The sequence below is a fragment of the Mya arenaria genome, chromosome 5 (assembly GCF_026914265.1).
Source record: "Mya arenaria isolate MELC-2E11 chromosome 5, ASM2691426v1".
Classification (NCBI taxonomy): Eukaryota; Metazoa; Mollusca; class Bivalvia; order Myida; family Myidae; genus Mya; species Mya arenaria.
The window spans coordinates 32,739,857-32,758,199 of record NC_069126.1 but is presented as its reverse complement, the minus strand read 5'-3'; the positions used below and the strand labels follow the sequence as shown (position 1 = coordinate 32,758,199).

Below are 18,343 nucleotides of genomic sequence, written 5' to 3'. Positions count from 1 at the left end.
ACATCAGTAATAAATTCATACTTGATTTGGCGAAATCATTTCAAAACCGGATTTGGTGACATTTTATTGAGCGTATCGGGTTTCTGTTGACTGCTTCATTGCCAATCAGATTCGGGTATCATCGAAAAATTACCTTTAGGCAAATTGATACGCTTACGCGTTTGTGCGTCACATTAATTTGATTACGTATGTAGAAAGGGATTAACATGTGAATGCCGCGTGCTGATACATACATGATACACCAATGACTAATATAGTCATAATAAAATAGTAACATTTCGGAGTGAGTTATGAAATATCACAAACATTAGTGTATTAAAGTTTATCATAAAAAAACTTGTTTAGATACCAAAACGTTCTAATCTGGTTAGATTGTCGAAATAAATTTCTATAGAATTCAACTATTCAATTAATAATGAACCGATTAAAATCATTATTTTCAGACGACCGTTTATTTTTAAGTACGACTCATGACGTTTCTTTAAAGAAAGTGATTTAAGGTTAAAAAATAGCGTTACATGTTATACATCTGAAATTCTATACACAGTTTAAAACCAATAATGGCGATCTGCCAGACAGTCATGGTCGATTTTTTTTTCTATTTCGTATGTATGTGATGTGAATTTCTGTCGTGAATATGTAAAACTAAAAGAATATACATAGTCACATTACCAATAAAAGCTAAATAGATGTTAAATTATATGGTAATCGTCTCATTGAAGATAGTTAATGAATAAACAAATGAAAGTGATTTGATTACCGCCTTGGAACGGTCAGTGAAACACGAGTTCACTAGAACTCGAGTCTATTGGGTTATTGAAGTAGTAAGTATAGCCATAACCTTATACTTGTCCGATCGTTTATCAAAAAGTATTAATTTTAAATATGTAGGCCTCATAAGAGCACGCACATGTATGCACATGTGAGACGCAAAAACCATGCACAAGTGCATAGTGTCACGATTTTTTTTATGGCTTTTCTTCCATTTCTATTTAGATCTCGCTATATAGAAGGGAATTCAATAAGGTCAGTTCAACAAAAGATCTGTTAAATGCATCTGTGGGAATACATCCGTGAAATGATGTGGAAGTGTGTGGACAAGCCATTTTTTGCGATCCCAATAACTTTTCGTGAAATTATACACATCATGGGTCTTGTTTTAAGGCTGCAGTGGGAATACATCCACGGAAAGTTTCATCAATGAAAATTCTACCGTCAATTCCTTGAAAGCAAGAACAACAATTAAGACTTTCTAATGGTGTTGCTTTGGGAGAAAAGGGATCGGATCATACTGAACAAGAAGAAAAACGATAAACTAAAGAAAAGGTATAAGTATGGCTTCTATCAGGATTCCTGTTATTCTTCATATTCGGAATCAAAATGACAAGAAATCTGGAGTACTGTTCCGAGGATGTTAAGATATCATCAGGAATAGACCGTTTGCAACGGAAGGCGATATTTACCTTGACATCGTCACGGCGACACTCTTATGCAATGATGACTCACACAGTTTAAAATAAACAAAACATACTAGTTTGTCACGGATCATGGCTGTCAAATAAGACAGTGCATAAATAAAAACAAGTGGAAATATATTTCATAGATAATCTTGAGCTAATTGAAAGTGCAAGATATGGCGGGAAGCTGAAACATAAAGCGGGACGCAAAAAAGTTAACAAATCTTCTGTGATATCTCAACAATGCCTGAACCTATGATCAACAAACTTGACATGGAAGTTGGGCCTGACTAGAAGATGACCCTTATTGATTTTAGGAGTCATCGAGTCAAATGTCAAGTTTACAGTGACCTTGAATGCGAAAATGTTTCGAGCGATAACTTGCCTGCAACCATGGCCCTCAAACTTGACATTTAGATTTTTTGTGACCAGCTGATGACTGGATTTTGAGGTCAAAGGTCATGGTCATAACACACTCTTTCCTCACACTTTGAATGGTCATAATCTTAAAACTGCCTCGACGGCATCCAATGTCAGTGACAAACCAACTGTCATTTCGGTCCATGCATATTTCATTCAATTGTCCATATAATCCTGACAACATGGCGCTCAGGGGGGCATAATGTTTGACAAACATCTCTTGTTATCTCTGACATTGAAGTTTATGTTTTTATATGTGAACAGTGATTTATGGGAAATCTCATATGTATGTATTCATAATAGTTTTGTAAATATATTTTGATTTTATTGTACATTTGTTGAAAAACAAACATTAACGGCAAGTTTGTTAATTTGCATCATGGTTGGCATGCATACCATACTATATTATAATATATATACTGTTTTTTAACTATGAAAATGCTTGATTGTGGCAAAAGTCATGAAAATATTGAACCCGGCATGGAGCTCCTTCCTGTGACCCCCTGCTTGAAAATCAAAAGATTTATCAATTGAGCTCGCCATGCAGCTGATACACTCATGGCTCATACAAATTGGTCATGTGACAACTGTTATAATATCATAGATGTTTACTAACATAATTTCTTATCAGGTCCTCCATTCACAGCGGCTTCGTAGAAAGGCATTGAAACCCTGGATTATTGCCGAAGAGAATGCAAAGGTGCTGTCGTCACACTGCGATTGCATGGCGGGTTTGGGTGAATCATGTACACATGTGGCAAAAAAGGACACCTCCTGTTTAAGTTTGACAATAAACCAAGAAAACACTAAAACTGTGTATAATGTACATAACATACATGTATTATTTATTAACTGAATGATTGTGATCAATTTGGCATATAATTACTACATAATTCATTGTTGGAAGTGAGTCAGACAAAAATGACATCCTCATGCTGTAAAAATGGTTGTTCATACACCGTCATGTACATTTTGTTGATTTGAGCCAGGCTCAAATGTTTTCATGCGGTAATTTCTCATCACCTTTGTTTCCATAAATCGTTTATTTATCGTATTATATATGTGGTTAGTGAATTAAATATGTATATTATTTAACCTGACAATAACAATAGCTTTGGGCTGGTTGTGCAACTAGTGTTTGAAACTTAGCACATAACATGATATTATATTTTGGCAGCTGATGACAGAGTGCATGACAGACTAACTATGTATATGTATGTAAGCAGTTACCTCATGGCTCCTGATATAATAGTTCAGATGTTACTGAAAGAATCCAAACTCCATCAGGTTATTGCCACAATATTTGAAAGCTGCTTAAAACGAGCTGAGTACCTACTGTGTCTGTGTTAAAAACTGAGTAGAATTGAGGACCAAAGCGAACGATAGATGCCACCTGTATTAAAACTGATCTTACAGAAACATTTGTCCAATTACATAAAATAAATAACGACACCCAAATGAAAGTATTGAATTCTTTTACTTACATTTAAGTTAATAAAACTAAGCATTTATGATAATAGCATGTATATACATTCAAGACAATTCATGTACAACAAAACACTCTTATATGCAAATCCAAATCACCTTTTTGTCGTGTTATTTCAACATCTAATGGAGGCATTTAAATTATCACCGCTATAGCAGATATAATATGTTTAAAGTTCGCAGATGACATTGTAAGTGGCGCCGAAACAGCATTTAAATTACAGCAGCAGCTCAATACGATACATAAATTTTGTTTCAATTCCGGTATAGAGATGAACCTTTGAAAAAACTGAAATTAGTGTATTTAGAAATGGTGGACCCTTATGAGTTATGAAAAATGGCAGTTTTCTGAACTTAACGTTAAAAATAAGCTGATTTTTTAACAGCCTAAGTCTGTTTCCTGGATGGCCACCAGTTCTATGTATGTTGAGAGGTCATGGGAATGTACCATTGGTTACCAGGTTTGAAGTTTACCAATCATCTCTTGGATTGGAGGCAGACACCGTAATCCACCAAACCACTCTTACTCTTTTTGACGAGTACATTGGAAAATGACATCAAATATGCCTAAACTTGGACATTGAACTTCACCAACAGGAAATTCTCTTGATTTTAATTACCCTACTATATATGTAAGTGCTTAGTAAATCAAACACCAAGAAAAACAGCATCCTTTACTATGATTATCGATTTTACTTCGTTCAGATTAGTAAGATTGTAACAATATATCAGAAATGCATTCATCTGTTGAGCGCACTTATACTGAAATAATGAGCGATATTTTCAGTTATATAAACGCCTTAGCATAACCATTGCATGGCCTTATTGCATTCTTATATGTCATGTGTACTTGCATTCATAATTTGTTTGTAAACAGAGAGGAAGGCACCCAATGTTAAAATGTAAATTTAATTATCGTATTTCTAATATGCCACCAGGAAGGACTTTCCCATCGAGCAATCAGATTGCCTGTAACAAACTGGACGCACAGCAACAAGAAACCGGATGTAAATGGTGAAAGGAAACACTAAACAACAGAAAAATGGGAATACAGTGAAAAACAATCGTATGGTCGGCGAGCTTCTTCTCGGGGTAAGGTGTTTGGAAGATGGATATCATGTCCTTAAATTCCGAAGGTTGTTAGTCAGTTAATCAGTTAATTTGAATTGTGTAATTACAGATAAAGTGACCGATGTAGCGAAACGTTCAATACCATGTGAGAATGTATGAAAAATGCGAAGTGCATATTTACGAAAAAAAAAACATTCTTTTTTTCCCATTTGGGCGTCGTAAGTTTGAAATTATACATTTTTCCTGTTTGATTTTAAACCATAATAATTTCAGTTTGAAAATCCTGTAGCAGTGCCTCATTCTGGTAATTTGTTTGCAAACGATTTGGCGGTATTTCTAAGATTACTGGGTAGGATTATGTTCTTTAGGTTTAAGTAATTTATCGAGTTTAAGTTATGAGATAAGTTTTTGTTTGAAGGGAAAAATAATGGAGTTATTTATTTACTACTTTCTTGTTAATATTACAGATGAAGTGCCATATTAGGAGTTTTGTTTTAAAAAGTATTTTAGCAGTCTTTACTTCGTTTCTCGAGACCTTCGGAAATACAGCATATTCTTCTACATACTTATCTTATTTTCTGATTTTACTGTTTGTGTTCGTTGGCCTTGGGTATAAAACATATCTCTCTTTGGTCCGGGTATTTTCTGAGGGTTTTGTATTGAGGTAATCATGCACCAGTGGTCAGTCAATCGATATTGGTGTATAGTGGTCATTCAGCATAGGACCCTCGTTATAAACCCTATGGAAATTAGTTCGGAAAATACTCGCCGAAGGGACGAAGATACAAGCTGCACGTGGTTCAGACCTCGATGCTTCTAAGTCAAAACAAAATAGCAGAAGCTCAATGGTTTCCGAGAGGACTTAAAGAAAAAAGTCGTTGTTGCCTCTAAAGTAAAACGTTTGAAGAACGGGGGTTGGGGGGGGGGGTGACCTTGAATAGGGAAGGAAATAAACAACAATACAATTTCATTTCTGAAATTATCGAAGATAATACTCGTGGTCCATTACGAAAAATAAATTGGACTATGGACAGAATATTTTGGTGGGTTGTACAAACAAATTAAAACAACATATCAATGAATTACAGACACTTCTTAGTGCGGTGTGGAAACTGTAAAACAATATCATTCCAACCCAGTTGCTTGTGATAGCGATGATGAATCCAAATTTGTTAAGGCGATTAATCGTGCTTTGCGTAAAGGGAAGTTTGCGAAGAAAGACAAACCCTCAAAACCAGTCGAGTGTACTGAGCAGGGCCTTTTTCCAGGCAATTCCTGCACCCACTACTTTTCGTCCCTACACCATAAGACGACCAACGGGCTGCTGCTTCGACTGTGGCGAGCTTTCACATTTTCTGCGCGAGTGTCCTAATCAGTCTCCGCAAACGCTATCAGACATGGCAAGCTCAAGTCAGAGTATTCAATTTATAGAAATTGCGATTTTCACAATGACAAATTTACTACTAATTTTTATTCAGTTGAGCAAGGTCCAGGCCAAAAAAACATCCTCTTGAAGACCGATTAGAAATTGATGTTGATTTTTTGAAAGAAAATGACTTTGTTATTGATATCATAGTATGTGGATATAACATTCAATGTTATTCTATGCCAAATAATGTTGATTTTTTTTTAAATAATTTATCTGCTAGAAGAGAAACTTTCTTTGTTCGGGAAGCAATTGGTGATTTATTTGTAAGATGCTTAATATCGGAATACCAAAGTAAACCTTTTGTTAATTCCTTTAACAGTGCGTCTATACAAAATAATGGTAAAAAGAGGTTAATATTAGATTTGAGACAAGTAAACCGTCTTTTTTGAAAGATCTGCGTTTAGTTTTGGACTGTATTGCCGAGATGTTTCATGTTTCTGGTTGACATTCATCGTATGCCACACATACAGATTATTTTGGATTTTTATGGTAAAACGTAAAAGGTGTTTGTTCATTCTATAAATGTTTGGTTTTACCGTTTAGAAATTCCACAGCGCCATACGCCAGTACATTATTTTGTCCCTTACACCGTAAATCATGATTAGAAGTAAACACTTATTGCTCCCCTTGTTTGGTATTTCGCCAAGGTTAATCTTCTACTTTTTGCTATTTTTTGCATCGTGTGATTCCTTTCTGGCGTGGTGGCAGCGGTTGGTTGTTAACACACTCACTCCATTACTTGCAAACCCAGTAGGAATTTTCACACATTTCAAGAAAGGAAAGGCAAGACAGTTTAAACGCAATTGAGACTTAACAATTGCACAAAACATTAATTCACCTAAACAGTGGCACTTGGCCAAACATGAAACGATAACATCATTCGAAGCTTTGGAACAAATTTTACAAAATACACAGAATACACTTGACCCAAATTTTGCTTAGCTCTTAGTCGATGGAACAACTAGGGAGCGTAAAACAACTGCTCACCCATTACGTGGCTTCAACAATGACGATGAAGGAGTTCAAGTAGGGCGTACGGCTGCTGGAAAGTTTGCACAGCTGGGGTTAATGTTGAAAAAGATTGCTAACTACTGCCCAGTAATATCGCGAAAGGCATTAGTAAATAATTTCACTAGTTTAAGTTCCATCTATCTGGCAAGCTATAATACTGCATTTTGGTTTTCAGTCAACTGGTTGCCACTTTCTTGAATTTGGAACCAGGAGAAAGGCCAGAGGCGAAGTACCTGTTGATGACGAGGAACTTAGTCCCACTCTTTAAATTTCATAGTCCTCACTTGGCTCAGACTCATTCATCCTCAACTTCCAGCATTAGTGAAACAGAAATAGCTACTGAGCTCCGTTCTATGACACTGGCATCTCTTAGACCGGAAATATCTCTATGTCAACATATGTGTTGGATGAGGTACACTCTCTTGCTGATGCGAAGGTTTGGCGCTTTACTTTCAGAAATGCACATAGCCAAAAGCGCAACCAGCTGAGCCCAGTGTGTCCAATTTGCAAACAAGCAAGACGGCCTCGGTTCCAATAATTATGTAAAAAACAAGACTTTTCGACTAAGTGTAAATTTCTAACCGAAGAAGACAAAGAGTATATCATATCTTCCGACAAGATCCGTCACACAACAAATTTTGAAGAAGAGGTGATACCTACGGCAGATGTCCAAGAATCTGTCACGGGGTATGCGTTTCACAATCAACGAGTTGTACTTTTTTAAGACTTGTTGTCACCGAACAGTCACCTTATTTGAAAGCTCTCTAGTTACATTTACCATTGCAATTAATATTAGACAGTGGACCAGAGATCAATATGATAAAGCAATCTTTAGCAAAGTACATTGGCGCACCAGTAAAGAACACAATCAGAGCGCTCTACAGGCAGACGGCGTAACTCCATTTAATATTGTTGGTGAATCACATACAACTTTAATTAGTGGTTATTGTGACTTAGAGGTGGAGGCCCTTGTTGTTAATGACCTACATTTTGAGGTACTTTTTGGCATTTCTTTCACGACATACAACGACATAGCTATACGCCCGGCTAAACGTGCAATTTCTATTGGCAATTATAATAAGGCACATTATGGACCAGCTCGAGACTTCACACGGCCCCATGTCGTCGTACGCAGGATTTTGTGTTATGAACTACTGGAAACTTATCTACCTGATTTGGAAATTGGTAATATAGTGACTTGACAAGTGCGTTTAACCAAGCACCTATGTCCACACAGTCCATGAAGTATTGTCGCGTTGCTACTCCGTGTAGGGGTAGGTGTGTCTATACACGTTGTGCTATAGGCATGCGAGGGTCTGAGACCGCTTTGGAAGAGCTTATGTGTCGAGAACTTGGTTATCTTGTTCAGTATGGTGTTTTAGCCAATAATGCCAATAACTTTTAGTGTTAGTCAAACTCTGATGATGATCCTTTGCGCAAATGGCAACTCTCAAGATGCCGCTTACGTTTTTCACCATCTAAAAAAGTGACAACAGACATACTAGGATTTATATGGCCTAGAGTTCAGATTTCATCAAGCTCCCATCGCATTGATACATTATCATCATGCTCGTCTCCAGAGACTGTTCGTGGCTTACGATATTTAATCGGATCGACAAAATTTTAGAAGTTCTACAACATAGCTCCACATACATTTCTCCAATAGATGATCTGATTGCCGGTAAACAATCTCAGGAGCAGGTATATTGGACTGACTCATCTTTGCAGATATTCAGTGATGCTCAGTCGGCATTGAACAACCACAAGTGAATTGCTCTTCCTGGAAAATCATATCAGATTTGGATATTAACTGACGACTCCACTTTTAGGGGTGATATCGAAGCCACACTCAAGGGGGAGAACGTAATTTTGTTTCATGCAAACATTAAGTGAGAAATATGTTACATGGCAAACAAAATGGCGGATTAAGAATGAAAAGTACCGGCTTAGGTACAAACTTTTGCCTGGAAAGTGGACTGTTTCTTTATTTCTTTTTTAAAAATGTATGCGTCCGGTATTTGGCGAATAACATATTCTTCCATCGACATCTTCGTTTGGTATCATAACTTTAAAGATAAAAAAGTTATTGAACAGATTGTGGCAGGGGGTGCAATGTTTACATATAAATGTTTTAATTTTTACCATAATTTTTTGTATTTTCTCGCCAAATATGGCATATCTGTGCATGTTGTAACTGTGCTTTCATGTATATATTCCTAACTTGATGATTATTACTCGACTGTACAAGTCTCCTGACCGATGTTTTGTTCCTTAACCACCCACTTTTTGTTTATTGCAAGCACATTACCCACATTTTTGCCAAATGCAAACAAACTTCTGCACAATTGGTTAGCCTTGATACTTTTTAATTCTGGGAATCGCTAATGATCGCGAGTCTTTCAGTTTGGAATGTGATGTGTATTATTTACAAAATCAACGACTTTTTCACTTCAGGAACGGACTTGAACTTCACCATGGCCCGATTAAGAACGCGAACGAGTGTCATGTTATACAGAACATCACAATGACAAAGAAATCCGTAAATACAAGAACAGAAAATTCTAGCCTATCGCCGATGAAAAACGCGCTTGTGTGATGACAACTCCCAAAGTAGTTAGATTCTCAGTATCCATCAAAATACCACATGAAAGTTCCGTGGCTACCTTGTGAGATAGAGGCTTCGGGTATTGCTACACCCATCAATCACTTCACTGCTAACATTACACAAACTGATGAGCAAGCAAGTGTCCTTGCAGTCATGTTACCACGTGTTTAGGTTGTAGAAAAGTTGTGTAGAGGTGCATTATCAGCAAGTCCAATGGTGACCTCTTTCCTATCTATAGTCAGTCGCGATCATGTTAATGTAAGACATCTTGTGGGTTCTGCAAACATATTACCTTCAGACTTTGCTAGCCGAAATGCATCAAATTGCATAGAGCCCATCTGTCAACTCATTTGCTTATATTTCGTTATGTAAAAGTAGAAAACATCAACTTGAGCTTGTTATGAAAATACATTTTATGCATTTGAAATATCTAGTGCACTCGAGAGTGACAGTGTCACTGGTGCGCTTCACCACTGAAAGTTTCAGTACCCGTTCAAGAGCAGATGAGTGAGGATCCCCCAGGGTATATTGGTACAACGTTTGCAACAGACATCTTGAAACGTAACTGCCAGACAATACTTATGTTGCATGAAACAGTGACTTCTTACACTAAAGCTTGTATCACAGATGACGAAAAGAGAGACACTATCAGGGTAACTCTGGCGTGTTTATGTACATAACTACATCCGTAAGAAGGACCATCTGCAGTTATCCACGTTGACTTTGCACCTGGAATTGCGGCTCAGTTCAGTTCAGTTCAGTTGACACTTTTCAAAGACTTAACATTGTGCTTGAAATAGGCCGCTTGAAGAGCGTCAACAAAAATCCAGTTGCTGGAAAAGGTTTCAAAGAACTTAAAAGTGAACTTGTTCGTAATGAACCAGGTGGGGGTTCTTTCTCAAATTTAGGTTTATCTATCTGTGTTGCTAGGCTCAAAGTTTATGTAAATCAGGTCTCTCCTCGCGGTAGCTGTGGACACATAGATCTCAGTTTACGCACGAATAAATTTTCAGTTTCAGACAGGGACGTCATTATCCAACAGAAACATAAAACACACATCATGCATACGGTGAAAAATCAAAGCGTACTGGAGAGTGTACAAGCCAGTCGAATTACGTTCGTGTCGGTTACCTTGTATATCTTTATTCAGACAAAAGCAAACTTAAGGCTAGAAACAGATATCTCGTGGTATCGTGTGATAATGAGTGAGCTTTGCGCTACTTATTATAAACTCAAGCAAAGTGAGTGCTCCCAAGTACCGAGTGATATCAGCTATACGGATCGACCAATAATTCATGCAGATTCTGATAACAAGTCGGACTCTTTGAGTGTGAACATCAGCGTTGTCACTACCAATCACTAGCACCGGCTGAAATTCCGCAAACGTTGACTAACCCAGAGCGTCCGCATGATCCTGCAGATCTAGTTCCAATCGTCATAGTCAGCGCATTATGACTACGCCATTGACAAACCTCAGTCTTCTCCACAGGTTCTGATGTAACGCCAAAGAAGGCTTCCTATCTTTTTGATTTTGTACTATGACATTAACTTGAGATTCACTGATTTTCATTAGGGCTATATTTGTCGATATTTAGACTTAGTAATACTTTTTAGTTACTTTTGTAGAAGAGAAAAAATATCCTCAAAACATAATTATTCCATTTCATGTTGTCATGCGTTTAAATAATGCGTTTTTACTTATATTTAAACAATTGAGGTCACTTGTTTAAAGTAATTGTATTGTGTTTTTGTTTTGTTTTGGCATATTGTTGTTACGAATTACCATACATATTTCGTTGGGTAAGTTGTTGTTTTTGCCTTGAAAAAGATGTGTGCTTAAGTCTTTATTAAAACTTGATTAATTACCAAACATAAAACGAAATGTTATTTTCATACTAATATTGCGGTGGACGCACATATATATATATAGGTAACACGTGCTTTGATAGCAAGATGGTGCAGTGAGGGTAAAAAGTGAGGGTAAAAAGGTTATCGCTTTTCTAGATAGTGGATTTGGTTGTAGAGATAGCTACACTGATTGTACCGAAAATGTCACAGTCTGTTAAACATGATTAGATAACTTCTGGTTTTGTATCAAAAACTGAAAAGTCCTTATAGGATCAAGTTCAAAAATTGGAAAATCTTGTTGCCAATTTAGACACTCAGGATTATATCGCATCTTTACCTCAGAGACGTATTGAAAAATCATTAATACACTTTCGCATATTGAAGAAGCATATAATGTTCACAGCGGCGCTCATGTCAAAACTGTCGGAAGTTTTGTCGGCCAGATTATATCAATGGCAATTGTCATTGTCATTGTCATCACAGAATTTGACCAGGTATTTAAGTAAAGTTATTTATTCAGCTGCAACTTTGTCTTCGCAAGTTGAGAGTTCTGAGCAACTCAAATTTTGGAAAAATCTCTATAGTCATATGGAAAACTACAGAAACATGCCTGGTTACCAAAAGTTTAAACATACACCCCGTTTAATGGCACAGGGTAAACGCTAAAGACAAAGAACATAGAAACAAAAATCAAGAAACATGGAACAACAACACACAAATCCACAAGCAACACAGTGCATATATACTTTATAAAAAAACTAGGCGTATTTATCAAGGATTATTAGGTACCACCTTGGAGTGGCCTAGTCAATAAATTGCAGAACTTTGACTTTGAATGATGGTTAACATGGTTATTTACACTTACACCGATGCCAGTGTAACCGGATATGGAGGTTACGAGGTTAACACTAGAAACGCAATTGTTCATGGTATATGTGAACAAAGTGAGACTCTTAAGTCCTCTACATGGAGGGAGCTTGTTATAGTATATAGCGTTTTGAACTCTCTTTCTACGATTTTGACATCATCTAAGGTTAAAGGGTATTCTGATAACAAAGCTGTTTGTACCATTATAGAGAAAGGTCTTTGTTTGAAGGACTCCATTATTGTAAATATAAAGTAGATTCCTAGGTAGTTAAATGATCAGGCAGAATTTTTGTTTTAAGATTATTTGTCTCATTGTAATTGATGATTGGAGCATTTCAGTTGATTTTTTTAACCCGACTACTCCTAGGTCGGGGGAACATAATGTAGACTGGTTTGCATCAGGGCATAAAGCAAAATTACATGTTTTACTGTAGGTTTTGGAAGGTAGTAGTAGTAGTAGTAGAAGTAGTAGTAGTAGTAGTAGTAGAAGTAGTAGTAGTAGTAGTAGTAGTAGTAGTAGTAGTAGTAGTAGTAGTAGTAGTAGTAGTAGTGGTAGTGGTAGTGGTAGTGGTAGTGGTGGTAGTGGTAGTAGTACTAGTGGTAGTGGTACTGGTAGTGGTAGTGGTAGTAGTACTGGTAATAGTAGTGGTACTGGTAGTGGTACTGGTAGTGGTAGTGGTAGTGGTAGTGGTGGTAGTGGTAGTGGTAGTGGTACTGGTAGTGGTAGTGGTAGTGGTAGTGGTGGTGGTGGTGGTGGTGGTGTTGGTGGTGGTGGTGAATTTCTTATGAATTAAGAATTCTGTTCATCTCTTTCGGATGAAATTTAGCATTAAAGCATAATATCCGTGCATTGCTCTAGAAAACAGCAATACAACTGGCACAAACGTTGTAATTCATGATACTGTTTTGAATAAACAAATACTTGACGTTGTGTTTAAAGTCTAGACATTTATAGTTCAACTCGTAATAGTCGTAAAGCGCACATTACTAAAATGACAAATTATTCTCACAAGTTTTATTGCATTTGGAAGTTTGAAATTGACTGAAATTGATTAAATGTATAATATAAAATGTTGATAGATAATTGCATTTCCGTCAAAATGACATGTATAAAGTCATTTATTTCGATTTTAGACTATTTGTTTGCTTGTTGCTGGATGATTAATGTTATGTTGGACAATAGCTATTAGCTAATGTTATTAGGTTTATCATAACCAACTTGAGATTATCTTATCTCTATGATATGTGATCGATTTTTTCAATAAAAACGTTAGTATAGCCGGCTTCAGGGTCCAACTCTATTCTTCACAAAACCAAGGCTAGCATAAAAGGTTGGATCGAAGATGCTTAGTCCAAGGTGTCCGTCCCTGGTTCTGTTGAAGAGCAGCTCCTCGAGGCAATCGTATGCGAGGGGTTGAAACCCCTGGTGAAATTTGTTTACGAACAGTTGCTTTATGTCTTTCATGGGCTGGAGGTCGCGTACGCCATGAATGCAGATGGAATGCACCTGCTTCCCGTGGCATTTCAGTCCGCTCCATGCCCAGTTTTTGTAGCGGGCTAAGAATGGCTTCACAATTTCGTCTGTTTCCGGTGTGCCTGCAAGATAACTTGTTTTACAGCCGATTTAGGGTTGGGGAGCAATTTAGGGCCTTAATTGACCGTTGGGAACTGAATCGTACGTGTGTCTCTGACGAACACATCGGAACTAGAATATATATGCAAAAAGCCAAAGACTCAACATATGGTTTAGCAAATAATCGCAAAATAAAACAGCAAGGGGAAAACGATATTCCATTTTCAATTTGTTGGGGTCACTTCATTACGTTGTTATGAGAATTCAAATATTTTTTATATATAAGTGTTTTTTTATATGATTTTCATCTCTTTTCATCCTTCTACTTTCATTTTGCATAAAACAAACACTGTTTGTTGATATTGGGATGCGATGCAGTCAAAAATAACACTTGTTAAGTTCTGTTATAGTGTGTTTTTTGGGAGAAAAACAGCCAATTGAACCCAATATCTTGTTTAAAGGCAATGAAATCAAGGCCAAACTTATGACAAGATACAGACACAAGCATCAAGTCAAAACCAGCAGCGAAACCTATATCTTGTTAAAAGGCAATGCGATCAAAGCTAAACAAAGATTTTGTTTAAATGCAAAGAGATCAAAAACAAAGAAATAGCTAAACCAATGTCTTTTTTTAAAAAGGCAAAGGAATCAATACATTATTTGATGACACAGAGATCAAGGTCAACCAAACGAACACATAGCGTGTAACAGATATCAATATCTTTGCACAGGGATCAAGGCCAGACCAATATGTTGTTTAAGGGCACAGCGATTATGGCAAACCACACGACTAAATAGTGTGTTTCATGTATCAATGTCTTATTTAAAGGCGCAGGTTTCGAGGCCAAACCAATATCTCGTTTCAAGTCACATAGATCAAAGCCAAACAGATAAACCAAAAGCGTGTTACAGACGCCAATATCAAGGCCAAATGTCTTTTTTAAAGGCACATGGATAAAAATCAAACCAATATAGTTTATAGAGATAGATCAATGCCAAACAGACGAACCAATAGCCTGTTACAGGCACGGGGATCAAGGCCAACCAAATATCTTGTAAAAAGATACAGCGATGGAGGCCAAACCAGCAGCCAAACCAATACGTCACTAAGGGCACCGGGAACAAGGGGAAACTAATATATTGTATGTAGAAACTGGGGTTAAGGCCAAACAAACACCAGAACCAATATCTTGTTATATACATAGGGATTTAGGTTAAAACAATACTTGATATAGTCGCAGGTGTCAATGAGTAACCAAACTCTGGTTATAGGCACTGGAATAGAGGGCAAAATCAGTATCTTATTTAAATGCATATGGATCAATGCCATACTGACAACTCATACGAATAACTTGTTTAAAGGCACATACGGATCATACCGACCAAACAGCTAAACTAACATCTTGTAAAGAGAATAGGGATCAAGGCTCAACCAATATATTGTTCAAAGGGACATAATTAAGCCTAACAAATAGCTCAACAACATCTTGTTTCAGGCACAGGGATCATGGTCAGACCAAAATCGTGTTACAGGCACAGGGATAAAAAAAACAACATGCAGCCAATTCAATATCTTGGTAACATACACAGGTCCAAGACAAAACAAGCAGCAAAACCAATATCTTGATTAAAGGCACATTGATCAAGGCAAAAAGCCAAACCAATATCATGTAAACAGGCACAGGTGGATCAAGGAAAAAAATAGCCAACACAAATCATGTTACAGGTACAGGCAATCCAGAACAATCGTTTGGTTTGCTTCCTTTAACGGCACCTACATTTCAATTAAATAACTATTAAATTACATATACGAGCATATACCTTTGTACGATCCAGGTACTCCAAAAGACGGATTATGATTGAGCGTCGAGAAGAAAGTCTCGTCAGGATGTGACGTCTTTTGCGTCCAGTTTAATACGTCAGCGGCAATGGGGTCGTGAAGCACAAAATCCACATAGCCCCGACTTGCAATTATGTGAACGGCACCCTTCGTTGGAACAACGCCATGTGGTGGAGGTCCCGCTTTGGTCCAGCGGTTAATATTAGCTCTGAAAGCAATACGGAAACAAATAGGCGTTGTAATTTAACAAATTGTGGTTCTTTTACTGTTTTCTATTGATACATTCTTATTATATATATATATATATATATATATATATATATATATATATATATATATATATATATATATATATATATATATATATATATATATATATATATATATATATATATATATATATAAAGCTTAAATGCGAATGACCTAGATGTATGCTAGTTACTAAACAACACACGTAACAAAGTATCATTTGACGTTCCGTGACAAAACCAGAATATTTGCTTAAATTATTTGATTAACTGATACTTGTAAATGAAATGACTAATTTTAAAACTTTTTTAATTGATAGTTGTCATACAATTAACAGGTATGATAGAAATAGCAATAATAGTGTAGTTTTACGTAACGAAAGCCCGTTTTCTTGTTTTTTAAATGAGGGCTACAACTCTGGAGCTAAGCACACCAGAGGTGATATGTGAAAGCAATAAAAATATGCATTGTCCTAAAAAACGTTTAAGTTTTCGTTAAAAAATGTGTCCAAATTTATAAAAAAAACACATATATATAAGCAACAATCGGTGACACGATGTTTCGTAGGTGTTTGCCATCATAATAATTTAATCTAAAAACAAACTGCCCATCCCAAAGACCGTCCAAAAAGGTATTTGATAAAAGCTAAGCGTACAAACCTTTTAATTGTTCCTTCGATGTCGTTTGAACCATTGTATGCCTGCAGAATACGAACTAATTCATAGTTGGTTTTGAGCGGAAACTCCTGACCGGTCAGATTAATAAAATATTTCCATTTGGCGCTTCTGTTCCAAAGGTGCTCCATACAAAGTAGTTCTGGCCTCAGGACAGACATTTGGCCCCATTGCACATCCACGCGTTTTTCCAGCACGTGAACATTGTTAAAGCACGCTGCCACATGCAACATCGCTTCGTACAGGTCATTGCCAGTTTTGGCGTCTATATGGAAGCAGTAAAAGTTTTGCGGACGATATATTGCACGAAGTAATCTTTCGGCCTGTTCTATTGCAGTAAACATGAGTATACTATATGCAATTGGAAATTCATTTTCCAGTTTGTCAAATGGATCAGTAACGTATCCTCTATCCAGAATAAACTTTAAACAATTTGAAGTCATGTTCATGTAATCATCTGGTTGTAAGAAGGTCCGATTTCCTGTAGAAGCCAGGCCTTCTGCCAGCGCAGTTTCATTTTTGTCACCATCGAAAATGGCAGCGCAATTAACCTGTTTCACTTTTCTGTCCATAAGGAAGTATTCCTCAGTGGTAATGCCCATGCTCTCTAGTTTATCGTCCGATATCGCGGAATGTTTCATTGTGGTTATAAGATTCGACAAACCTCCAACCTTTAACGTGTGATTCTGATTTTCAGAATTTCCAGAGCTCTTTACACGACCCTCCATTTCTATCACATCGTATTCGAATCTGTATTTATCAACATATAAGTAAGAATGGTTCGATAAATGAACTGTGGTATTCTCTTTATGTTTATTGAGAAAACCTCGCGGGGACAATGACGAACGCTTTGTTGGCAAATTGCGGAAAATTCCCGCCGCATTGGCAAATCCTTGCTGGTCGGATGCATAAGTTGTAGCACAGGGCGAGTGACGATTGTAGTTCAGAAGGAAGAACATACATCCAAACGACAATAAGAGAAGAAAATAACCGTACGGTAGCAATAAACGGAACATGAGCAATGTCTTATCACAGGCCACTGTGCAATAACGGCGGCGCCCGAGACACAATCCTGCAGTATAGAACATGTAGACTACATAATCTCAATAAAGTGTTTACATCCGAACGCCAAGCTACGTTTGTGTCGTGTTGTATGTCCTCATCAATAAATAGATACAATGTTTTCTATGACTGAAGAAAACTATACATATACCTGATAGAAAAATGAATTCATTTTGATACTTACATAGTTCCGTGACTCCTTCCTTGTTTTGTTCTTCTACATAAATATTTTATATTATTTTTGTCTCTTATACACCTAGATTTCAATATATCATTATATTTAAATAATTTTAATTTTGCAACAATGATCTTGAAATTATACATAACACACGATTTCTTACGCTTCCTAATCGGTTTTCTTCCAGGTTTCCGTTTGTGCAACCATAATACCGAAGCATACTGTGGAACAATAAGTGAAGGTCACACTGTCAAGTTTATGTTTAATTTTGGGTACCTACTGGTCTGTGCTGAATGAATGAAGAAAAACTACGGATTCTTGATTCTTGAGATACAACTTAGATCAGGTTTTGTCATTTTAATGAGCTACCGACATGTTGGGCATCTAAATAGCCACAAAGGCCAAGAAATTGTACAATTCTGAATGGAACTTAATTTTTACCTTTTAGCATTATTTCAAAATCCAGTAAATGGAGCTAATGATACCTTTTGAAAATGTTTAACAGCTGAAACTAATCTTCTTTTCAGTCCATAAACTCACTTAGGAAGTCATTTGGGTTTAAAAAATGCCCAAC

General features: G+C 36.8%; 1 protein-coding gene across 1 annotated transcript; it reads right to left on the bottom strand.

Annotated features, from left to right (window-relative positions):
- Positions 1-13,287: 13,287 nt before the first annotated feature.
- Positions 13,288-17,257, bottom strand: LOC128235628 (beta-1,3-galactosyl-O-glycosyl-glycoprotein beta-1,6-N-acetylglucosaminyltransferase-like). The gene is made up of 3 exons (XM_052950432.1): positions 16,515-17,257; positions 15,588-15,814; positions 13,288-13,789 (listed from the first exon to the last, which is right to left on the bottom strand). Exons 1-3 carry the CDS (start codon positions 17,255-17,257, stop codon positions 13,479-13,481), a joined length of 1,281 nt encoding a protein of 426 aa, XP_052806392.1. The 3' UTR covers positions 13,288-13,478.
- Positions 17,258-18,343: the final 1,086 nt, after the last annotated feature.

Bases quoted from the DNA above. Each gene is read 5' to 3' on its own strand.
- LOC128235628 (XM_052950432.1), bottom strand. From the start codon at position 17,257: ATGGAGGGTCGTGTAAAGAGCTCTGGAAATTCTGAAAATCAGAATCAC. The intron at 15,815-16,514 runs GTTTGTACGCTT...TATTGCTTTCAG, and splicing joins ATCGAAGGAACAATTAAAAG to AGCTAATATTAACCGCTGGA. The intron at 13,790-15,587 runs GTATATGCTCGT...GTTATCTTGCAG, and splicing joins AGTACCTGGATCGTACAAAG to GCACACCGGAAACAGACGAA.